Below are 25,383 nucleotides of genomic sequence, written 5' to 3' on the forward strand. Positions count from 1 at the left end.
TACAGCTGGCTCTCTTCCAGGGTGGCTCAACAGTGCATGGAAGGGAAGATTAAGGATGAGAAGGTAGTGTAACTTTTCATGCTCAGTGCGAACTACTTGATACAGCTGCACTACATGTTCTGTACTCTTTCTGAAGACTCTCTCTGTTTACAATACATGATATGACAAGCATTACTGTAAGTTGTGTGTAGTGGTTAAGTGTGCGGATTCTTATCTGGGAGAACCGGGTTTGATTCCCCACTCCTCCACTTGCACCGGCTGGAATGGCCTTGGGTCAGCCATAGCTCTGGCAGAGGTTGTCCTTGAAAGGGCAGCTGCTGTGAGAGCCCTCTCCAGCCCCACTCACCTTACAGGGTGTCTGTTGTGGGGGAGGAAGGTGAAGGAGATTGTGAGCCGCTCTGAGACTCTTCGGAGTGGAGGGCGGGATATAAATCCAATGTCGTCTTCTTCTTCTGTCTTGTATGAACTGGAAGGCCTCTTTTCATTGGGGCTACAATGTTTCATCATTAATGTATTTGACCAAGAGCAACAATCACAGGTGTTTGAAGTGGGATTTCCCCCCCGTAACATAAAGGAATACAGGACTTTTAAAATGTTCAAAACATGCAATTCCTGAAAACAATGCATAGCTCTAGAAGCAAATTTATATATTTTAAAAGTTCAAGCCTTTGGCATTAGTTTTGTCCAGTCTCCAGTTCTGAGGATTTCCCTCTGTTGACTTCTAACAGTGCAGTCCTGCATAGATCTGCTTCAGACTGGATTGTACTATAAATGTCATGGAGTGTCACTCTAAGCAAACAAGCCTGTGCACAGACAAGGACAGCACACAGGTGTGTTACAGTAATATGATGTGTGCATAAATTACAATCACATGTCACTGTACAGTTTCAAACTTCCCTTTCAAGGCGCAGCTTAATAATGCAAAGAGGGTGGGGAACACAGCCACTCCTAATCAATCAGCAACAATCACCTTCAGCCCACTCAAACCAAACAAACAGCAGTTCCCCAGCAACCACAAACTCAGAATTTTCAGCAATCACACAGTCACACAAAAGCAGATGATGGCTACTTGCTGGCAGGCCTGATTTGAGCTGTTTGGGGGAAGGATCAGGCCAGCAGGCTGTACATTTGACACCCCTGCCCCATGGAGACTGGCCCCTGTAGGGTATAATGGAGAATCAATCAGTGGGTATCTGGGGCTGGAGGGGTCAATTTTTTGAGGTACAAGCACCAAATTTTCAGCATAGCATCTAGCGCCTCTCTTCAAAAAAACTCCTGAAGTTTCAAAAAGATTGGACCAGGGGGTCCGATTCTATGAGCCCTAAAGGAAGGTGCCTCCATTCCTCCATTATTTCAATGAAGGGCATGGTCCCTTTAAATGTGATGGCCAGAACTCCCTTCAGAGTTCTATAATGTTTGCTCCTGGCTCCACCCCCAAAGTCTCCTGACTCCACAGCTGAAGTTCCCAGATTTTTCCTCAGTTGGACCTGGCAACTCTAGACAAACCTGGGGAACTTTTGGAATCCTGTCCTGCTTCCCGTCTCCCTCCTCTTGTATCCAGCTCAGGGATTCAATCATTTTTGTTTTCTCGTCAAACTGTAGTTTGTTGTCCCCTGCCAATCAAAAACTCAGAGAGCTGTTGCCAGCCAAATCTGAGTTATGTGGGCCAGTAATGGACCAGTCAAAAGCACCTTTCTATTGGGAAGGGACAGTTTCTTTGCCCCTCTAGCTCCTTAACATGCATTCCCTGTTCTGTACCAAGATACCATGGTTGTGAGCCCTTGAAGAACACCAGCAAAGTTCCACAATAGAGACCCAGATTACAAAAGAGGGATCCCTTTTGAAATGCTGGCCTGCCTAGAAAACTCTGCATGTAGAAAGCTAGCACATATAAGAGAATGCTCCAGCACAGTCCTTCCCTCTATATGACCACCTTCTCCCCACCCCCCCAAAACAAGCTTTCAAAAATCCAATGTGAAGCAATCCAGTTTCAAGACACTCTGGTATGAGATTTTATTGTGTAGATAAATCAACCTGCAGTTCCTTGGCTAGGTTTGGGAGAATGGCAGATGTTAGTTTTGTTATAATTACCAGACCAAGAATATACTGTAGAACTCAACCTGGAGGAAGTCGATGGGATCCTCTCCGCTGCTCGCCCAACAACATGCGATTTAGACCCTTGCCCCTCTTGGCTGATTAAATCTTGCCAGAGGGAGCTTAGATATCCTTTACGGGACATCATAAATAGATCCCTTGCAGAGGGGCACTTCCCAACACCTCTGAAAGAGGCGTTGGTTCGCCCTCTCTTAAAAAAATGTACAGCAGACCCGGCCGAATTGGCGAATTATCGACCGGTGTCTAATTTACCATTTTTAGGTAAAATCATTGAGAGGGCAGTGGCGTTGCAGCTACAGAGGTTCCTAGATGACGCTTCCGTCCTTGACCCATGCCAGTCTGGTTTCCGACCGGGTCATGGGACGGAGACGGTGCTGGTCGCCTTGGTGGATGATCTCCAGTGGCAACTGGATCGTGGCGGCGTTGCGGTACTGATGCTATTAGACCTGTTGGCGGCATTTGACACAGTCGACCATCAGTTGCTAAGGCGCCGCCTCGCCGACATTGGGGTTAAGGGGTTGGCCTTGCAATGGCTCTCCTCCTTCCTCTCAGGTCGGGGACAAAGGGTGGCTATTGGGGGGGAGCGATCCCAGAGACACACACTAGATTGTGGCGTGCCTCAGGGAGCAGTTCTCTCCCCAATGTTGTTCAACATTTATATGCGCCCCCTTGCCCAGATTGCCTGGAGGTTTGGGCTGGGCTGCCATCAATATGCAGATGACTCCCAGCTCTATCTACGAATGGACGGCCGACCCGGCTCCGCCCCAGGGAACCTGGATCGAGCTTTACAGGCTGTTGCGACGTGGCTCAGATTAAGTGGGCTGAAGCTGAACCCAGCGAAGACAGAGGTCCTTTGTGTGGGTCGTGGCGCTCTAGGAGGGGAAATAGCTCTCCCAGCCTTCGATGGCGCGCCATTGAAACCAGCGCGCCAGGTAAAGAGTCTGGGTGTTTTACTGGAGCCTTCATTGATAATAGATAGCAGCCACTGCCAAGTCAGCATTCTTCCATCTGAAGCGGGCAAGGCAGTTGGCCCCTTTCCTGGAACGTCGCAACCTCACAACAGTGATCCATGCAACGGTCACCTCAAGATTGGACTACTGTAATGCCCTCTACTTGGGGCTACCTTTGTGCCGGACCCGGAAGCTGCAGCTAGTGCAGAACGCGGCGGCCAGGCTACTGTTAGGGCTCCCAAAATGGGAGCACATATGACCGGGGCTGCGCGAACTGCACTGGCTGCCAATTACATACCGAGTCCAGTACAAAGTGTTGGTTATTACCTTTAAAGCCTTGTATGGCCGAGGACCAGCCTACCTGAGGGACCGTCTCTCCCCATATGAACCCCAGAGGGCACTGAGGTCAGTTGGAAAAAATAAAATGACTATCCCTGGGCCGAGAGAGGTCAAGCTCCAGAACACCAGAGCACGGGCCTTCTCAGCTGCGGCCCCTGCCTTGTGGAATCAGCTTCCGGAGGAGGTGCGGGCCCTGCGGAACCTTGATCAGTTCCGCAGGGCCTGCAAAACTGTCCTCTTCAAACGAGCATACACCAGCTGCTGAATTACTGTGAATTAAGGACCCGCCAGCATGGTCCTGTTTCAAGGACCTACATTATCATGGAATTATTAAACTGGCAGACCAGCGTCAGAATGCCACCACTGCTGCCAGATTAACTTAAATTAACTTAAACTAACTTAAATTATGTATTCTTAATTATTAACTGGTTTTTATAATGTTTAAATGCTTTTATTGTTAAATTTAAAGTTTTTATTTATTATTGTACATGTATAAAAGGTTGTTAGCCGTCCTGAGCCGCCTAGGCGGGGAGGGCGGGATACAAATAAAATTTATTATTGTTATTATTATTATTATAACCCAGAAGTAAACAGCACAAAACAAGCTTTCAAAAATCCAATGTGAAGCAATCCAGTTTCAAGACACTCTGGTATGAGATTTTATTGTGTAGATAAATCAACCTGCAGTTCCTTGGCTAGGTTTGGGAGAATGGCAGATGTTAGTTTTGTTTTAATTACCAGACCAAGAATATACTGCAGAACCCAGAAGTAAACAGCACAAAACATTTCTCTTTCATTTGGAATTTTTTTTTATGAATATGTTTTAGGTTCCTCATTAGCTGCTAACTGCATGAATTTCTTTAATCAAGTTCAGTTTTTAACCTGCACATTTCCCCCAGGTCCCATCTCCAGCTTTTCCTGCCCATTTTGATATACAAATAAGTGAGCCAAACTGTTCTACCTGTGACATAAACAATGAATTCCTGACAAACTCACAGCCACATGGAAATTAAGCTGGAATTTCGGTTTCCATGCAGCCACAAATTCAATCTACAGTTGTTTTGTGGCAGGTGGTCTACTTTCCTCCTAACTTCCCTCATTTTGATGGTTGACATTGATAATTCTGAGGCATGTGAACAGATTAGTGCAATCATAAATATTGGTGGGGGGACCAGGGCCGGCCCTTTCACTAGGCAAATCGCCCTGGCTCTCTCACTTCCCTGCTGCCTTTCTCGTGCTCACCCCCAGCTCTCTTGCTTTCCTGCTGCCTTTCTCGTGCTTTCCCCGACTCTCTTGCTTTCCTACCGCCTTTATTCTGCTCTCTCGCTTTCCTGTTGTCTTTCTCATGCTCGCCCCCAGCTCTCTCGCTTTCCTGCTGCCTTTCTCGTGCTTGCCTCGGCTCTCTCACTTTCCTGCCGCCTTTCTCGTGCTCGCCCCCACTCTCTTGCTTTCCTGCCACCCTACTTCTGCTTGCCCCCAGCTCTCTCACTTTTGCCTAGGGTACCTCCCAACTGCAGAGGCCTTCCTCACTTTCCTGCCACCTTTCTCCAGCTTGCCCTCGCTCTCTCACTTTCCTGCCACTTTTCCTGCCTCGATCTCACCTCCCTTGTGTGGGTGGTGTGGTGTGGTGCTGCGGGCCCACCTAGGGCACTGTGCACTCTAGGGCCGGTCCTGGGGGTGGGACTGGGAAAAATGGCAATTGGAAAGTGGCAAGTGTAGCTGACCAGATTCTGGTAAGAATACTAGAGAAATTCAGACACTCTCTCTGGGCTTTCAAGCTTCATTTGCAGAATTTTTCGGGCAGAATTGTGTGTATGGGGGAAACAGAGGCCTACTAAAGATGTAAGTGAATGAGAAATGGGTGTGAGATTGAGTACTTAATTGATTGCTCTTCTTTAGCTGACTAATGATTTCTTGACAGGAGTCTGATTGCTTGGTTAGATCATTCACCTCTTCCTTCTTCCCCACCAGGAAAACATTTTTAAACTAGAAGATTCACATTTTGAAAATGGCAGAGGAAAAAGCCCTTACGACCCCAAATTGCTGACAGCTTCTCTATTAATAGGTATGTCGCATTGTGTAAAATGAACTTTTTCTACAGTTACCTGCTTCTTCCCTTTCTTAAGGTTTTGCTTCCTGTTTTTAAAAGTTTTTTGAGGAGAGTTGAAATATGGATTTACTCCATAGCATTATAAGCGAAAACAAGCTTCATCCTGCATAACTAATAGTTACTCATAATCTCTGCTGAAGGATGTGCAAACTGGGGCTTTCTCCTGGCATTCCAATGGTACAAGTGGTAAACTCTGAATTTGAAGGAGGACAGGGGATGCCCAGAGTGTTGCAAAGTAAATAACTAAAAATCTGACTGATCAAAGGCAGTGAATTTCAGTTCTCTTCCTGTGGGCCAAACTAGACATGAGGCCAGGAGTTCTGTGAATGAGCTCCCAAGTATTTCCCCCCCCTGAGAAAAACAAAATGTAGTGACCTAATTTGGATTGAGAGACAACACAAGGGTCATTTTCGCACTCACCTTAATCAGCAGCGATGACCCGCTTCACCGCGCAGGATCTGCGCGGATTTCGCACTAATTGCCGCGGAGCACCCAGAAGAGTCGGAAAGTCCCGGCGCTTTTGCGGCGCAGACGGAAACTGGTTTTGGGCGGTTTCCGTTTGCGCCACAAAAGCGCCGGGACTTTCCGGCTCTTCTGGGTGCTCCACGGCAATTAGTGCGAAATCCGCGCAGATCCTGCGCGGTGAAGCGGGTCATCGCTGCTGATTAAGGTGAGTGCGAAAACGACCAAGGTCTCCCCTCCATACCCTTTTCTCAAAGAGAAATAGTCCTACAGAGATGCTGTGTGATACTTTAAATCTTCTGGAATTATAAATGATCTCCAGACATCAAAGACCAGATCCCCTGAAGGAAATGGCAGTTTTGGAGGTATGGTTGCCAGGTCCAACTCAGGAAACATCTGGGGACTTTGGGGGTGGAGTTAGGACACTTTGGAGGTGTAGCTGGGAGACTTTCACATTCGCTAAAAATAAATAAAACTACAGCAGTGCAGTTCCCCTGAATACAGTCTTCATTTTCTTCTCTTTTTTTGCATTCAAATGTTCCGCAGCAGCTGCACTTCCACTAAAATGAAAGTAAACTCACACACTCTCACACTCACAAAGCAGCCAAAATAAACTGTTTGCATGCCCACACTTTTGTTATCTCCCTGGGGCAATGGTATAGATAGCTTTATTCACTAGAGTTGTTGAATGTAACAATCTGTTGTATTTCAACCAACTTAGAGAGAGGTTATGGGGTGAAGTTTTACTCTATCACAGTTTGGTGTAGCCAGTTTGGTGTAGTGGTTTAGTGTGCGGATTATTGTCTGGGAGAAGCAGGCTTGATTCCCCACTCCTCCACTTGCACCTGCTAGCATGGCCTTGGGTCAGCCATAGCTCTGGCAGAGGTTGTCCTTAAAAGGGCAGCTGCTGTGAGAGCCCTCTCTAGCCCCACCCACCTTACAGGGTGTCTGTTGTGGGGGAGGAAGGTAAAGGAGATTGTGAGCCGCTCTGAGACTCTTCGGAGTGGAGGGCGGGATATAAATCCAATATCATCTTCTTCTTCTTATATGCAGGTTCTAGTTTACTATCCCATCTACTACTCTAAAAGGTATGCAAAAAGAACAAAGTTATTGATTTCTCTTGCTTTCTCTCTCTTCAGACAAGTGACTCTTCATGATAGTGCCCCCCCCTGGCAGCTTCAGTCTAGCTGAAATTTAAAGGCACACACACACACCTTCCAAAACAGAAGCAGTTGCAACCTTCAGAACCTGCTTGAGATCTGGCTGTTGGGGTGGAGCTCCCCTGCTGGCCAGCTGGCTGGCGGTGGGGAGGAACCTGCAAAACTGGGGAATCCCCTGCCCAGACATAAGGACTGGCAAGCCTATTTAGAGGTTGGATGCTGTGAAATCACATCTTTGCTGAATTCCCTCCCAGGCTCCCCTGTTACGTGAACTGGACTCAGAGAAGGGAAAATTAACTTTAGAAAAAGTTCCAGAAAGGAATAACTCATACAATTGTGAAAAGAGTGAAGGAGAGAGTGATTGTAAACACATTTTTTTTTGTACACAAAAAAGGAATAAAAATGTAAAGAACCTACCCTGGGCGCCTGAAAACTAATTCCCTAAGTTACCATGCACACACACCAATAAGAGGAAATTGGGAAGTTTTAGGGAAGGGACATACAACCTGAAATCCTGGACTTAAAGACTGTAGAGGCCCAAGGGCAAACACAGCTGAGGTCCAAGGAGCTGAGGAGCCAGCTAAACAAGGAGAAAAAGCCTGCAAGGTGCAGTGGGAGTTCTCAGCAGGAAACCAGAGTTCTGACTAGCAGAGATCTCAGTTGGAGTCCAGTGGAGCCTATAAGACCAAAGAAGTTTTATTCAAAATGTGAGCTTTTATGTGCACACACACTTCCTTGGACAGAATGGAACTGCCTCTGTCTGAGGAAGTGTGCATGCGCATGGAAGTTCACACTTTGAATAAAACTTTGTTGGTCTTAAAGGTGCTACAGGATTCCAAATTTGTTCTATTGCTTAATAATAATAATAATAATTTTTATTTATATCCCGCCCTCCCCACCGAGGCAGGCTCAGGGCGGCTCACAGACATGGAAAGTGCCATGATTACAGTTAATACATTATACGGTAAAAACATTAAAATACATTAAATAAATAAATAAATTAATTAAAACCATTACAATTAAGGTGCTATAATGCAAGACATGTCAGATGTATATCAGATGGCTAGATGTGATTTCAGGATTCAATCTTGTAGGCCATTTGAAAAAGCCTAGTTTTACAGGCCCTGCGGAACCGATTATAGTCCCGCAGGGCTCGAACCTCCGCTGGTAATTGGTTCCACCAATGAGGAGCCGTTACTGAGAAGGCCTGCTCTCGGGTTGTTTTCCATTTGGCCTCCCTTGGTCCAGGGATTTTTAAGAGATTTTGGGAGCTAGATCTCAGTGCTCCCTGGGGGATATATGGAGAGAGGCGGTCCCTAAGGTAGACAGGTCCTCGGCCATATAGGCTGCTTCACCTGGATCCAGCAGAGTTCTGGATCAGGTATTTAAAGAACAATTTACTATGGCATGGGAGTCTCTCTTTTATGAACAGAAGATCCCCAGGGAAGGTGGGATTCAGGCCACCCTGATTTCAGATTAGGTCAAGGTTAAAAGTTTGAAACTCACTGTGTGGTTTAAAGTTAACTGCTATCAAAATGTTGTGGGGAGGGGGTAGAATGGGAAAAATACTTTGACCAGGCCATTGTGAGTTAAATCTGCATGAGCACAAGAAGCCCAAGATTAGCATACTTTAAGACAACAAAGGTTTGCATGAGTCAAGATAGCTCCTGGAACAAGGTGCAGCAGTGCCCTTTTTGAGTGAAAAAAAGTGATCAAGTGAAAAAAAGGAAAAAAGAGGAACTTGGGCATTGGTTAATACAATAGCAACTTTCTTATACTGGGCAAATGCCTCTGGCGTATGCCAGGGTATTCCAGTGTTGAAGAGTCTTTTCTTATTGAGAATGAAGTGAAGTCTTATTGCTATTGAGAATTCTGAACAATGGGAGATTGCACACTTCCAGCGTACCCTTCTTCTCCTGTCCCTTGGAATTCCCCAATGTCATGGCTGAACCCAGGTACCTTTAAAGTACTTAGGCTCTAAAACGGGGTACCTAAGTCCAAAATAAAAGGGGGGGCCAAACTAACCAAGGGTATCTCAGCTAGAGGAGGGGACGGGGTCTTCACACACACAAACACACATGTACACACAATCTCCAGGCATTTCCCAACATGGAGTTGGCAACATTGTGAAGTCTTTCTGGTCACAGGAAAAAAACTAGGTCACTGGGAAAGACAAGAGGTCTATAAGGGTGTCTGTGCAGCAGCCCTTAGCCATCACCATTTTTGCCACAGGACCAAGATACAGGGGCCAGAGTCTTTTAGGGGAGGAGGAGCTAATACATCCCTTCTGTCAAATCAAGATTTGATGAGGAGATAAGTCCCGCCTTCCTGGCTCCCTCCTGGCTTCCCCCTCCCACCCACCAGGGACTGTCAGGTGGGTGGAGCCATCCCCTGGGGCCTGGAGAGGGCTGCTGGGTAAAAGAAGTGGCAATATGGCTACTGTTTTTTTTCATAGGGAAAACTGTTTGGGGCAAGCTTTATTTTTTTTTTGCGGGGGGGTGGGGAGCTGTGCTTTTGCAACTTATTTTGGAAAGTGTGCTTTTGTACATAGTGGGGAAAATGTTTGGTGTGCTTTGAAAACTGTATTTGAAAAGCAGGGAGCTGAAATCACAAATTCCTGCCTCACAGACAGAGCAAATGTTTGCAGGGGCTTATAGCAGCCATGGTGAGCGGTTCTCCCACAAGGAACAGTACCCTTTTTAAAAGCAAACCAGGTGTGTGTGTTTTTCTGTGGGAGAGTTCTCTTTTTGCAAGGAACAGACACCATTTATTTTTTAAAGCCTGCACAAAAGCTGAGAGAGACAGCTTTTACCAAGAGAAATCCCACCCCCACTGCCAACCACAAACAGCAAAAAACAAGCTTCCAGCAAGCAGACGCAGATGGGTAAGAAAATAATTCATAAACCCTTGTAAGGAAGAGTGTCCTTTTAAAAGTTTAAGCAGCAACCATGCAGCAGAAGCACCAAGTAGAACACACACACTCACACACACACACACACACACAGAACGAGAAAGAGACAGACAGAGAGAGCTGTTTTAGAGGAAAGCAGAGAGCCCTTCCAAAAAGATCTTGCAAAAGAGGGCTTTAGTTCAACCCTGGAAAAGCTGAAAGTCCACCCCAAAGCACTGCCATTCCCCTTCAGCTTTCTAAAGCAGAGAGACGATCCCCCCTTCCCCTTCAGACTTCAAAGTTTAAACATTAAGCATATCCCTTCCTAAAAGCAAAAGAGGGTTTTAGCACTCACCAGGAAAAGCTGAAAAAATCCACACAGCCAGAGTTTCCCACCCACACCTTTTCAAAAACAAAGTGCCTGAATGCCTTTCCTACAAACAGCTTTTAAAACAGACCCCATTTCACCCAACCTTTTCCCCCTAAAAGAAATGAAATGCTAGTCTCCCTGAGATGTGTATTCCAGGCAGGCAGGGAACTATTGACTAACAGAGTCAATTGAACAAGCACGCGGCAGTTGAGGAGGAGGGACTGGAAAACCGAGATCCAATCAACAGCTTGCCAGATGGTGATTACCCCGGCTGAAAAGAGGGCTTTAGCCAATGACTGCACGTGCTGTCACATGCTCCTTTTCACCCAATGGCAGCTTACCCTACAGAAAAATGGCAGCATTTTTCTTGCATAGAACCCCTCCCCCTTCGTTTGCTGCTGTCTCTGACTTGTTAAAATAAAACACACAAACTTTATAAATAATAATAAGACAATGGATTTATAGTCTGCCTACCACACAGAGTCTCAGAGCGATTCACAGTCTCCATTAGCTTCCTCCCCCACAACAAACACCCTGTGAGGCAGGTGGATGTGAGAGAGCTCTCCTAGAAGCAGTCCTTTCAAGGACAAGCTCTGTGATAGCGATGACAGCCCTGCCAGGTAGGCTTAGGAGGAGGAGAACCTTGTGGTATTGTTTTTAGGGTGCTGGAGGGGTACCCCCAAACCTGAAAACCCACAGTTGTATGGGGCTTAAGGAAAACTTTTGAGGCCAGAGCCTGCAAGATAGACCTAGTCCAGCAGGTGGCTTCCAGCAACCGGGGCCCCTCTGTAAAGAAAAGTTCCCCTTTCATCCCAAGAGGCTATTTCTTTGTTTTGGTTTATTTTCTTTAGCAGCACTCGGGCATTGTTTCTCAGGGGTAGATTCTCTAGCACCTTTTCAAAAACTATTGCATTTTTTTCATCAGTGCCCATTGCTAAGGGCTTTGATGTGGTATCTTCATAAGCCTCCATAAAAAAGACAGCTTTCCCCGGATACATTTGCCTGGCCAGAGTCGCTATTTGTAATTTATCTCTGGGGTTTTAAAATAACACCATGTACTATGGTTCTGCTGCTCTTCCCCGGCAGAATAAATTTTGCACGATGTAAATAATACTCAGATTTCTGTGATGAACATACTTTCGATTTCACCGCTACCAGAAGCACTGGCCATCAGATCGTCCACAACAACCAGGTTTATTTTATTAGGAGGTAACAGTTCATCATCATTCAAGTTGGAGGGCAAACCCTCCACAAATTTTATAAAAGCATAGTGTTTGAGCAATTCTTCATACAATGGTTGAGAGAATGAATAAAACCACACATTATTTTCAGGCGTTACAGAAAGCGTAGATTTTGCATTCAAGAGTAAAATTTTAATAGAATAACTTTCCCCAGAATTGCTGGGACCTGCCAGGATGGCTGAGAAAGGGTGATGGCATCTTGTTTCCATTTCAGTACCAGTAGGGCAGACTTTTAAAATCCTCCCTGAGGACCCGTTTGCTGTAAACCACGTTCTGAGTTTTTTAAAGAAGTTTTGTTATAAAGTTCTGTTTGTTTCTGACGATGCCCGGGTGACTCACTGTGATCTTGCCCGGCTCAGAGTCGGAAACGTGTGTAAAAACCAAATCCTTCAAACTGTCAAAATGGATCTTTTCTCTGTTAGCGGCATTCAGAGTAACACCCTTTACTTTCAGACATACTTCCCCTCCTGACAGCTTGTATCCATAAGTCTTAGGACCCACAGAAATAGTTATTTACTGCCCCGAGGGTACCTCACTCATCAGCTGACCTAAATAATCTCACAGAGGGGGACACCAGTCACCGGGGTGGCTCACAGAGATACAGAATCAGTATCTGAGTATAAGCATCTCTCTCCTAAACTTTCAATGAGATCATGGAGTTCCAATCACACATAAGCGGTGGTGAAAGCCGCTATGTACACATTAGTGTAACCGGGAGATGTCAAACGCTCCTTAGCGTGTTTCCAAGACATGCAGGCATCATCCTCACTGATAAAACTGCTTGTGGCAACCTTGTAATTGTTTGAAAATAGCAACTCGAAATAACGGTCTGGATCTCTCACAATTTCGGTGGTTGGCAAGTTTGTTCTCTGTGCAAATTTACCCCACAGAGAATTGAGAAACAGTTTAGCGATCTGACGCTTTGCGGGGTTGGGGCAGATATGCTTGGGGCGGAGAAGGACCCCCTCCTTTTTATAAAAATCTGCAATGTATTTCTCTTTATCAGCCTCTGTCACACACAAGTCGGGGTAGCCTGAAGATTCCTGTTTCTGTCTGAGATGTCTTTTAATGTATTTTGCAAACAACTGATTGGATTTGTCCTTGAAATGCTAGACCTCGAAGATTTTCACAGTCTGATAACCTTTGTCCACCACCCTCTTCAATTCTGCTGTAACCCACATGCCCACTAGAGACCTCTCCTCATCAGTATGGGTGCAGGTTTCCTGTTGTTTTGTTTTGGCACAGGTCCTGCACAGTGTAAAAAACAGCTTCCTGTCCACCTTGGAAGGCAACATGGAGCAGAAAAGCCCTCTCGGGAGATAGACTTTGACCTTAGCCAATCCAAAATATTCTGTCAGAGGCACAAAATTATTCTGGATGATCTCAGGGTGGCCTAGAGGGTATCTTTTCCTAGCATTCACAAAGGGATACAGGCTGGTGAAATCATAGTAGTGGATCTCCTCCCCTTCCTCCACTTTGTAATAGAGGGTAATGGTGTTAGTGCGCCCCCCAAATAGGGCATCTCTAGGAACAAGAGGTTCAGGAAACTGAGCTGATTTAAGAAAGGCTTTCACAGACTCATATGTGTTTTTTAGGTGATTCCGCTCATGTTCCCAGATGCTCCTGACTTCAAATCCCATTCTTTTAAGGTCATTACTCCTCTGCCTGGTGGCGCAGTCAAGGTATTGAAATGGTTTCCCAGTTGTCTTGTTGATTTTGAAAGGATCATAGCATTGGGTGCAGCCGTGCCAGAAGCAACCATCAAATTCAAAGGCCGTTCTTTTACCATCCACCACCACAAACCCGTCTAAGGAATAATTCCCCACCTTAAACTCACCCCCTTCAGCGTGTGGTGAATTTGGATCTTTTCAGAGTGCTCTAAGTAGCAGAGCCACTGAATTGAAGAAGAGAAAACCTCTTTGTTTGCCTGTCATAACCATTGGGAGGGGGAATGGCCACAGAGAGAGTCTGCAGAAAATTAAATCTGTACATGGCTAAACAGACCCCCGCTAGCATGAGATATTGTAGGGGATCTATGGAGAGAGTGTCCTGAGACATCATGTTCATAATCTCAGAACGGTATAGAGTACAAACTTGTTCCAACATCTTCACATCTTGCTGGCAATAAAAAGTTAGTTCTTTTTGGAGATCGAAGATATTAAAACGATTTTTCTTGTGCCATTTTAAGAAATCCTCTCTTTCTATGGGCATCATCTGGTCTACCTCGTAGTATTTGGGCTCTGGTAAAGGACCCACATAAGACTGATTTTCCTCAGTGTTGAAAAAATGAGGGAAATACTCCTTACTCTTGGGAAAATCCTAGAGCTTTCAGTAGCTTAGAGAGGGCCATGGGGAGGTGGTTCAGAGAGCTGATGAACTTTATGTCCAGGCTCTTTATACTCACACACATCAGCTTTCCCCCTATGGCAACTAGCTCAGAATCCATCCGCTCTTCAATCAGCTGCTTAACAATGAAGTAAGAATCATAGGCCTTGGAGTTATGGGCAATAAAGGTCGTTTCTCTAAGCTGTTTCTTGGAAGTAATTGTCTTCACAAACTCACACACACATGTTTCACCCCTAAATTCCCAACTTTGACCTGCTATGTGACATACCTTGTCTTGGTCAAAAGCTGTAGCAAAAACATAGTTGGGCTTATGCTCCCCACCATCTTGAGTGCATTTAAAATCATAAAATATGTACTTTGCTGAAAAAGGGGGCTCTTTCAGACAGGTAACACAAGTCGTGAAAATCTTCACCTTCCTCCAGCACCCCACCACATTGTCTACAGACCCTCCCCCGGCATTCTTTATATTGGTGGTTCATGATGACGTGACCTGCATTTTTTACACCACACCCTGGAGGGACAGGCTGTTTCATTCTTGGCGGCCAGCTCCCCATGTAGTTTTAAGCAAAAGTCACTGCTACAGTAGAAACAGCAGTTGGGACATTTCTGTGGGGTACCGCTGATGTTTTTACATTCAGAGGTCCCACACATTCTGCAAAATAAGGAACAATCGTGCTTATGGTGGTACAGGGTGTGACAATGTTTACAGAAATTCCGATACCCCATGAACCCCTGAACATTCAATATGCCGAGATAATGATCTTGATACAAAAGCACAAAATGTTCCACCCCTTCTCTGAACACAGCACCACCTGGATATTTTTAAATGCTCCTCAACAACTGATATGTTATTGAGACCCACTTGTTTCTGATCAGACCACCCCAGTTCGTTGTGTAATTTCTTAGCAGCCTCTAAGACTTCTGCATCAGTAGGATTCTCTGCTCTTTTCACGACACCCATTAACCCCATTGCAAAACAGGAATAAAACAGTCATAATAGGAATGATCTACCAGAAAGCGCCTCTTTTTTTCAATGATGAAACTGTAAGGAATAGACTTGATTTTCCGGCGTACACCGGCCCTGGGAGGTTTGGATATGGTCATGATTAAACACAGAGTATCATTGCTCAGGACCTCCCTGTTATTTTGGAGCATATTAACTACAAAGTCCAGAAACTTAGAAGCATTTAGCTGATTTTTTCTTTTTTTAAATGAAAATACGGGATTTTGTAGCCCCCCCTCCCTCAAGCCTCAATTGAACATAGTCACCCTCCTCTATGAGTCTGTTTATCTCATCCAAAACCTCCTGACCTCCTTGTGTTAATGCTTCAGTGGTGTTGGCAAAAGAACACACATGTTCTAAATTGACAAATTGGAACTCCTCACTGATCACCAAGGATCGGAATCTGTCATAGGGTCTTTGCCATCCTCTGACACGCTCCACGTAGACTTCTGGAGGTGGTGGGGAGGCTGCTACTATCTCCTCCTTCTCACCCCCCACCCCATCAGTGTTAACAGATATTTCTGGAGGTGGTGGGGAGGTGTTTGATGCCTCAGTGGCATTCTCTGACAGAACCCCCCCCCACTCTGCACACTGGGGGCCCCCTGGTTAGATTTTTCATTCATTGGGAAACATAATTCTCAACAAATCGATTGTAGTTCCAGTATTTTGCATCCAGAAGAAATTTTTCCGCCTCCATCCTGAGGACGTGTTTTCTTAATTCAATACTCTCTTGGTCTATTAGACTCAGGCTGTACCAGGGATATAATGGCTCCTAAGGTGGTAGAGGCATTAGGCTTATCCACCTTTTTACTACCCTAATCAATACAGTTCAAACAGACGGATGGGACCCCCATGCACCCATGAGACGGAGCCCATCCCAGTAGGGGTGGACCCACACTGGGAAACAGAGACTTTTGTAATAGCCCCATCTTGCTCATTTGAACTGGTCTTGGGGGTGTTGTGGCTGGCCAAGCACGAGCCCCACATATAATGGAGCATCTCTAAGAATATTGAAGCATTGCTCTCCTAGGAAAGAATGTTATTAATGTATTCTTGAAGCTCATTGAAGCACTATGTGAAACAGAGAGAATAGCACAACTCTGTCGCGTTCTGATGCCTTGCTGCGTTACATCATTCTACTCATCTGTTCACCAAAAAAAGATTGGAACGTTGAACTCCGTTTGAATATCGACCTTTTTCACCACAGCCCGGATCTTCAGTTCAAGAAATTTCATGTTTAAAGACTTAAGTATTAAATATGGCTACGGGCGTGGTCAGCGTTCTGGCACTTTAAAATGTGATTTATTTCACTTTTGATATGTTTATTTTTGTTATAAGAATTTTTGTAAATTATACTTAAATTCCTTTACTGTTGAGGCTGGTTCTCATGGAGGTTTTTGTACCTTTACCTTGCACCATTTGAAGTTCAGCATCAAACAAGCAGCTCTCAGTCTCAGCGGAGCTCCACCCACAGTGCCCATCTCGCTCTCAGAGTCACTGCTGTATCCCCAAGCATGATGTTCCTCACCGGCTCCGGATAGACGAGACTGCCAAGCTTTGGGGGTTCGAGATGGCCACACATCCCAACTGCTGGCAGTCTTTGACTCTCTCTGGGTGGTTATGAACTTGGCCAGTGGGTCAGCTGGTACTTCGGTTCTTCCACTGGTTTCTCAGGTGGATCGGTTTGGGTGCCCTGACCTGTGTTGCTTTCATCATCTGACATTGCAGCAGATGGTTAGTAGGCATGAGGTCGGAGAAGAAAGTTTCAGCTATCTGTCAAGTTCTGCACAGTTTTCACCAGTAATCACGCCTTCATCATTTGAGGAAGGGTGGTTTAATAAGTGATTAAGCAGGTACAGCATACATGATACTTCTCGCTGAAACTGAGACTTCAGGACTCATTTCTCTCAGTTTATAGATTCGGGTCCGTCCATTATGCATTCAAAATGCAAAGCACCAAAAGCCTACCAATTACTTTCCCTTCCATCCCCCACCAGCATTCCAAGTCCCCTTTTGCAAGAGAGAAACAAAAGTACACATTCTCTGGGAGTCAGATAACATGAGCCATTGTGTTCTCTTCTCTTCCCAGGGTAGAAACAGTTGCATAGTAAGGTATGGACACAATAGAGCAGGTTGATAACAGCTAAGCAGGGCCCTGAGAGGTTACATAAAGTCATTTATACAGCTGTGATATCAATCATGACAAGAGGCACTCTTGACACAGAGTTCAGTTTATGGCTTCACCAGTTTATGAGTTCAGTTTATAGCTTCACTAGGAAGATGGTGTTGTATTCTCTTATGCATTCACTGACTAACCCTTTGATGCAATCCCATACTGTATTACAGATGGGGAACTTTATTCAGGAACTGCAGCAGACTTCATGGGCAGAGATTTTGCAATTTTTCGTACCCTGGGGAACCACCACCCAATCAGGACAGAGCAGCATGACTCCCGGTGGCTTAATGGTAAGTCAGGTGCACCTTTTACCCAGATCCACTTTTTTTATGAATGGCTGATGAAGTTAAACATGCAGGGCAGGTGCCCATAATGCTTACCTCCTTCTCTTAGCTTAGCACCATTATAGTCTGCAGCATGGAAAGTATATCAATGAAACTAAGCAGTGCTGATTATTGACATTGATTTGATTTGATTTGATTTATTCGATTTTCAGACTGCCCTTCCTGTGAATGGGCTCATAGCTTGTGGGGATGCAGTTATACTGCAAAACAGCCAACTTCCTCGTTCTTGACGTTCCTCTGTTCTAGGGAAAGTAGCTTCGTAGCCTGAAATTTATTTGATGATTAAAATGGCCAATAAGTTCCTTTTGGAAAGTCAGGCACCATAATAAAACTAGTGCTAGCCCAAAGGGCAGTGCTGGTGCTTAGATGTGGTGTTATGTGCATTTATGGATAATCAATCAAAAAATCTAAATAAGAGGTAGAACAGAAAAGTCTGACATCTCTTTGCTTCTTATGGGTTGAAAACTTGCCTTTCCAGGCCTATTTTGTCCTCTGAGGGAGAACTCATTTGGGCCAGTCCTGACTAGGGTTGCCAGCTCCAGGTTGGTATGAAATTCGTGGAGATTTTGTAGTAGAGTCCAAAGAAACCAGAGTTTGCGGAGGGGAGAGACCACAGCTAAATATAATGCCATAGAGTCCACCCTCCAAAGCAGTTATTTTCTCCAGAGGGAGACAGATCTGTTGTCTGGAGTTCAGTTGTGATGCAAGGAGATCTTCAGACTCCACCTGGAGGTTGTCTACCCTAGACCTGGCAGCACCCTCTGGGTGACTTGATGCCACCTGACTGGCATGATTTAACTAGGTTTGGCTGCTTGCTACCACTTAAAGGAATCCTTCTTACCTTTTACAGCTTCCATTACTTTGTTTGTTAACCATGCAGGACTTTTCTTATACCTGTTTGTGCCTTTCCTAACTTGTGGTATATATTTTATCTTAGCTTCTAGGATTGTAGTTTTAAATAGCCTCCAAGCTTCCCCAAGGGTTTTGACTGTATTTACCTTTCCTTTCAGTTTCCTCTTCACATGCCTCCTCATCTCAGAGAATTTACCTCTTTTAAAGTTAAATGTGGTTGTGCTGGTCTTTTGGGGCAACTCCCTATTTATATATATGATGAAATCAATAACGTTATGGTCATTGCTCCCAAGCGGTGCGATCACTTTTACATCTCTCACCAAGTCTTGGGCATTACTTAGGACCAAATCCTATATTATATACTTATATACTCTAACCTCCTCTTAATTTCCAGAATCTTATCCTCACCTAGCTTTTCTTGTTTTAACATCGATAATATGTCCAACTGGATCCATTCATATAAGTATCCATTCCATCTGTCTATAGTCCATTTTGTAGCATCTTTCCAGCCAAACGTTATAACTGCATGGACAGCTAAAATCATAGCTTTAAATAGATCCTGATAGGATTTATGTATTTTATAGTTCCCCAAAATTCCCATAAATAACATTTCCCCTGATAGCTCCACTTTAACCTTACATACTTTTGCCAACATTCAGTCACCTTTGAACATTCCCATCAAAGATGTGCATAATATCCCTTTACCTTTTTACAATGCCAGCAGTCAGATGTCATACCCTTGACCATATAAGATAGTTGAGCAGGCGTCCTATACCATTTCAATATTAATTTCATCTCCAGTTCTCTAAATTTCTCCATCCCTAATACCTCTCATTATTTTATTTATTTCATTTTCTGATAACGCTACTTCTTTCTCCCATTTTGACTGATTATGCCAATCATATGATTTTTATCTTCAGTCATTATACTGTATATCTTTCTCACAATGCCCTTTTTATTATCTCCTTTAGTTCCATACAGGTCTTCCATCAGGGTATCCTCCTCCTTTAATATTCCAGAATACTTCCTTTGTTTCAAAAAATTAGATAAACTCATAACCCTTAACCAATATTGTCCTTCCACTCTTTCCAATACATCTTGTATTGGAATTAAACTCTCTTGATCATTATACATATCTTTCACTTTCCATAAATCCTCTCTCTCTAACTCCTCCCAAAAAATTGTCTCAAAATTTTTAGATTCCTCATTCAGTGATTCAAGTGGGGCCCACTTTGAAAGTGACAGCATCCACTTAGTCTGTTTCCCCCCTGTATTTTTAAAGTTGTCTGTCTTGGGCCTGTTGTATTCTCAATCTCCTTTTTTAACCTTTGTGTAAATACTCCAGATCTGCCTGCTCCTCCGTTTATACTGTCTTCCCATCAGACCCATTTATCCTTACTTTTACCATCCAATTCCATCAACATTTTTATTTGAAAGGCTTCATAATATCCTTCCAAATGTGGCAAGCCCCAACAACTCTTCCTTTGATGAATATATCACTTTCCTTGTGGGTGGTGGGTTCTCCTTCCTTAGAGGTTTTTAAACAGATTCTAGATGGCCATCTGACAGCAATGAAGATCCTGTGAATTTAGGGGGAGGTGTTTGTGAGTTTCCTGCATTGTGCAGGGGGTTGGACTAGATGACCCTAGATGACTCTTATGATTCCTTGATATTCTACCTTGGTTTTTTCCCAAAAGCCCAATTTTTAAATGCCTTATTCCACATTGTTAATTGTTTCTTAGATACCCTTTCTGAAAGTACCTGAAACAAGTACATCAATTTAGGTATTATAAAAATTTTAAGTGCCCTAATCTTCCCTAATATACTCATTATTCCATTAGTTTAAGTTCTTTTGCATCTTCTTCCATACTATTTTATAATTTATCCCCACCAAATTCATAACATTTCTTGTTATTATTACTCCCAAATAATATTTCAATTTTTTAATTCCTAATTTCGTACCTGTTAACTCTGCTAGTTCTTTTTGTTCCTTGAAATCTATGTTGCTAAACATTATTTCTGACTTCTTAATATTTACTCCCAAACCTGAGCATGCTTTAAAGTCTTCTAAAATTATTACTAATTCTTTCATCGCTTCTAGAGGATTCCCTAAAACAAATAATATATCATTCTCAAATAAATTCAATTTCATTTCCCCCTTTCCTACCTTATACCCCTGTATTCTAATACTATTTCTAATTCTATCCACCAAAGGTTCCATAGCTATAACAAATAGCGTCGGGGGAAAGGGGCATCCTTGCTTGACTCCTCTCTGTATCGATACTTCCCCAGTATGTCCATCATTTATTTTGATCACTGCTCTCCCTTCTCTATAGGTTTCTTTTATTGCATTCACAAAAGGACCTTCCAAACCAAATTTATTTATTTATTTCCGTAGATTTTATTTCCGTAGATTATGTAACCCTTGGAACAAGTATTCATGATTTAATGTATCAAATGCCTTTATATACATCCAATTTCAAAAGAGCAATCTTCTTATTTCCATGGTATAAAGCATTGGTCACATTCCTATATACCTTCCTTTCACAAAACCATATTGATCTTCTCCTACTAGACTCGGTAATAGCTTCTCCAATCTATTTGCTAACACCTTTGCAAAAATTTTATAATCCTGATTTGCCAAGTTTATCGGTCCATACGAGTTAGGATCCTCCAGGTCTCTCTGTTGTTTTGCAATTGTAATAATTTCTGTCCTCCTCCAAGAGTCTGGAGCCTTCCCTTTATTCAAAATTTTATTAAACAACCTTTGTAATTCTGGAAATATCAAATTTCCCACCATTTTATAAAATTCCGCTGTAAGGCCATCTAAACCTGGTGATTTCCCATTTTTAAAGTTGTTTATAGCATTTAAGATTTCTTGTTGTGTAATAACATCATTTAATTTAATCAGCTCCTCTTTTTTAACTTTATTCCTTATAACTTCATCAAACTGTTTACTTTCCTCTACTTTAAATAACCTTTGGTAATATTTTAGCAAAAATCTCTCTTATCTGATTATCCTTTAAAAACCTTATTTCCCTTTTCATTTTTCATGCAGCCTATCCTTTGCCTTTCCCCTCTTTTCTTCAAATAATTTGCCAACCTCTTCATTGTATTTATACTACTTCTTTGATACTGATTTTCCCCTAATAAATCTCTTTTCCACATAGAGGTAATGTCCAATTCCTGCAGTTCATTTTTCAGGTTATTCAACCATTCCTAAATTTGCTTTTCATATTTCTCTGATGTTCTAACATCTCCTTCAATTTTTGCTCTCTTTTAATATTTATTTTCTCCTTAAACTGAATTTCTTTAGGAATACATGTTCCTCTGATAATTGCCTTTGCAGCATCCCAAATTATATCTTCTTCTGCAGATTGCCTAAAATAATACTCCACCCCCTTTAATAAATCCTCTCTGTCCTTCTGTTGAAAGAATACTTTAGGATTAAATCTCCATTGTTTAACCGTACTTTCCTCATTCAGTTCTACCTCTATAGTAATTGGTGCATGATCAGAAATCCCATATTGGCCCTGTTTCCACCCTACTAATTTTCATATCATTGGATTCTTTTATTAATATGTGGTCTATATAAGCAAAATTTTTATATCTTTTTTTTGGGGGGGGGCGGAGTAAGTTGCCTTTCCTTTTGCAAAAAATCATATATATCTCTAAGTCTTCATTTTTTTTGTTCAATTTCTTGTTCAATTTGTTCAATTTTTTTTGTTCAATTTTTTGTTCAGTATAATATCTATACTGAAATCTCCTACTATTAATAATTCCCCTTCAAAAAAAATATTGTAACCTTTGAAAAGTTTGATTCAGAAATAAGTTCTGACCTTTGTTAGGTGCATAAATATTTGCCAATGTATATATCTTCCCATTCATACTATTTTTTTTTTAAAAATCTTCCCTCTCTATCCTTAGAATGTCCCAAAATATTAATATTCAGTCTAGAATGAAGTAAAATAGCCACCCCTCTTATTTTTTTTGTTCCCCTTGATTCTGTTTGCATACTCCATACTTGAGCATTTAATAATGGTTTCAGATCCCTTTTGCTTTTATGTGTTTCCTGAATGCCTAGTACATCTGTTCCTAAATCCTTTGTCCATTTATTTAGTCTATAACATTTAACATCTGAGGCCAAACTATTTAATAGCTTAACCACCCTCCCCATTTCTTATTTATTATACCCCCCAGTGTGCTTCTTGGTCCTTTCCCCCACTTTTTTCAATTACTCTTATTACCCTGTCAGTCCCCTATGGCCCAAAAAAACCCTCCTTGAGGGTTTAGAAAGGGATTTCATTGCTCCCTCCTTTTCAGTCTTAGAAGTGAAATCCTGCCTACTCCTATAGACCCCCCCCCCATATTCATATTCATTTTCAAGTCAACAATCAACTCTACCTAGAACATTATCTTAAATAACATAAATTCATTAAATTCTTAGAAATCCAGTGCACACTTTACTTTAATTCACCATAAAATTCCCTCTTCCCTTTCCCTCCATAGCATTATAACTCAGTCCTTATTTAATTTTCCTTATTCTTCTCCTGCTTACTTTTCCTTCCCCAGTCTCTTTTCTGTTCTTTTTAGGATTGTGGCTTAAATTAAACTTTTCAAGTAGTTTCTCTGCTTCTAAAGGGATTTTAGCCCTCATCAGTTTTTCCTCCTTGAAGATTAAGATGGTTGCTGGATATCCCCAGGAGAATAAAATTCAATTGTTAAACAGCTCCTGAGCATACGGTCTCATCAGGCATCTCTTTTGTATTGTCTCTGGTGATAAATCAAGACGTGGTATTACCCTCTGTCCTTGAAGTTGTAAGTCTTTAATTTTTCTAAGGGTTTCCCACACTTTATTTTGCAGTTTTTCTCTTGAAAAAGCAATAACATCCCTAGGACCTTCTCCAGCTTTAGGTTCCAAACTTCTGTGGACACATTCCAAATCATTTTCTGTAATATTTATCCCAAGCTCTTGAAACCATTCAATTAAATTATTTTCAAGGTCCCTAATTGGGATATTTTCCTTAACTCCTGAAAGCCTCAGATTCCTTTAGTGTTGACGATCTGATAAGGAGACAAGCTTTCTTTTAAGTTCTTGTAATGCTTTCTCATAAGTTCTTGTAATGCTTTCTCATTATGTCTCCTGTTCTCCAGAGCCTTATCAGCAACTGACTGAACTGCTTTAACTTCCTCCATTATATGTTCCACTTTATTTTGAAGTTCTTTAATATCATTTCTAATATTTTTTCCATGTTTGTTATAAGTTCAGTCAGTCCCTTCAGCTCTTTTTTTGCCACCATTTTCTCTTTGTTTTATCTGCAGTCTTAAGAGCATCTTTAAGTAGATTTAAACTCAAAATAACCCACCAAACCAGGTCAGCAATTGCTCTTCAAAGCTTATGCTCCTTATAGTTCCATATAGTCAGTCATATATTTGCAGTATTCTTTTTCGCTTCTTAAGTCATGGCCTTCAACAGGAAAAACTGACGAAAACACAACCTGCACTCTCACCCAGCTTCTTCAACTTCTGACCCAGAGCCACATAGTCTCTTTTAGAATATTCCAGGCTGTGCAGGGTAGGATAATTTGTTCCCACATGGATCAGCAAGAAAGGATAATAATCTCTGGGCTTGATGAGTCTTTCTACCCTTTCTGTCACATCCTGGATACCTGCACCTAGCAGACAGCATGCTTCTTGAGACAGCAAGTTCGGTTGGCACACTTTGGGCTCAACCCCTCCGAGTAGGGATTCCCAATTCCATACCCCCATGGCTCAGCCACCAGACCTCCATCTTAGATAGATTCCATTTCAATCAACTCTGATGCAAACAGCCAGTTAGCCACAGCCTCTAATGCCCTTGTCGAAACATCTGGGGTGGAGTCCACCTGGGTGTCATCAGTACCCTGGTGACAACCCAGCTCAAATCCCTGGGCCAGCTGGACAAGGAGGCTTGTTTTGTTCAACATCTTTATAAATGGTTTGGATGAAGGAATAGAGGGAATGCTTATTAAATTTGCAGATGATACTAAATTAGGAAAGGTTGCAAATACAGTAGAAGACAGAAACAGGATACGGGATTACTTTGACAGGCTGGAAAACTGGTCTAAAACCAATAAAATGAAATTTATTTACAGCTGGACAAGGAGGCTTGTTTTGTTCAACATCTTTATAAATGTTGAGCTGGAAACTCTTTTGATTTAATTTCAACCCACTGCTTCTGGTCCTACCTTCCGGGGCCACAGAAAACAATTCCACACCATCCTCTCTATGACAGTCCTTCAAGTACTTGAAGATGGTGATCATATAACCTCTCAGCTGCCTCCTCTCCAGGCTAAACATCCCCAGCTCCTTCAACCTTTCCTCATAGGACTTGGTCTCCAGACCCCTCATCATCTGTCGCCCTCCTCTGGACCCATTCCAGCTTGTCTATATTCTTCTTAAAATGCAGTGCCCAAAACTGAACACAGTATTCCAGGTGAGGTCTTACCACAGCAGAGTGAAGCGATACCATCACATCACGTGATCTGGACACTATACTACTGTTGATATAGCCCAAAATTGCATTTGCCTTTTTAGTCACCGCATCACACTGTTGACTCATGTTCGGCGTATGATCCACTAAGACCCCTAGATCCTTTTAGCACATACTACTGCTAAGACAAATCTCCCCCATTCTATAACCATGCATTGGATTTTTCCTACCTAAATGCAGAACTTTTCATTTATCTCTGTTAAAATTCGTTTTATTGGTTTTAGTCCAGTTTTCCAGCCTGTCAAGGTCATCCTGTATTCTGTTTCTGTCGTCTTCTGTGTTTGCAACCCCTCCTGATTTAGTATCATCTGCAAATTTAATAAGCATTCCCTCTATTTCTTCATCCAAATCATTGATAAAGATGTTGAACAAAATAGGTCCCAGGACAGATCCTTGAGGCACTCCACTTGTCACTCCTCTCCAAGAGGATGAGGAACCATTCAGATGGTGGGCTCTCCTTCCTTGGAGGTTTTTAAACAGAGGCTGGATGGCT

General features: G+C 42.9%; 1 protein-coding gene across 1 annotated transcript in view; it reads left to right on the forward strand.

Annotated features, from left to right (window-relative positions):
- SEMA3A (semaphorin 3A) overlaps nt 1–25,383 on the forward strand; it is a 302,131-nt gene that overhangs the window by 134,308 nt on the left and 142,440 nt on the right. Inside the window, exons 5-6 of the mRNA XM_060258129.1 lie at nt 5,376–5,469; nt 17,333–17,452. Coding sequence (XP_060114112.1) covers nt 5,376–5,469; nt 17,333–17,452 — 214 coding nt within the window. The remainder of the gene's footprint in view (nt 1–5,375; nt 5,470–17,332; nt 17,453–25,383) is intronic.

This window comes from Heteronotia binoei, chromosome 17 (genome assembly GCF_032191835.1).
Source record: "Heteronotia binoei isolate CCM8104 ecotype False Entrance Well chromosome 17, APGP_CSIRO_Hbin_v1, whole genome shotgun sequence".
Taxonomy (NCBI): domain Eukaryota; kingdom Metazoa; phylum Chordata; class Lepidosauria; order Squamata; family Gekkonidae; genus Heteronotia; species Heteronotia binoei.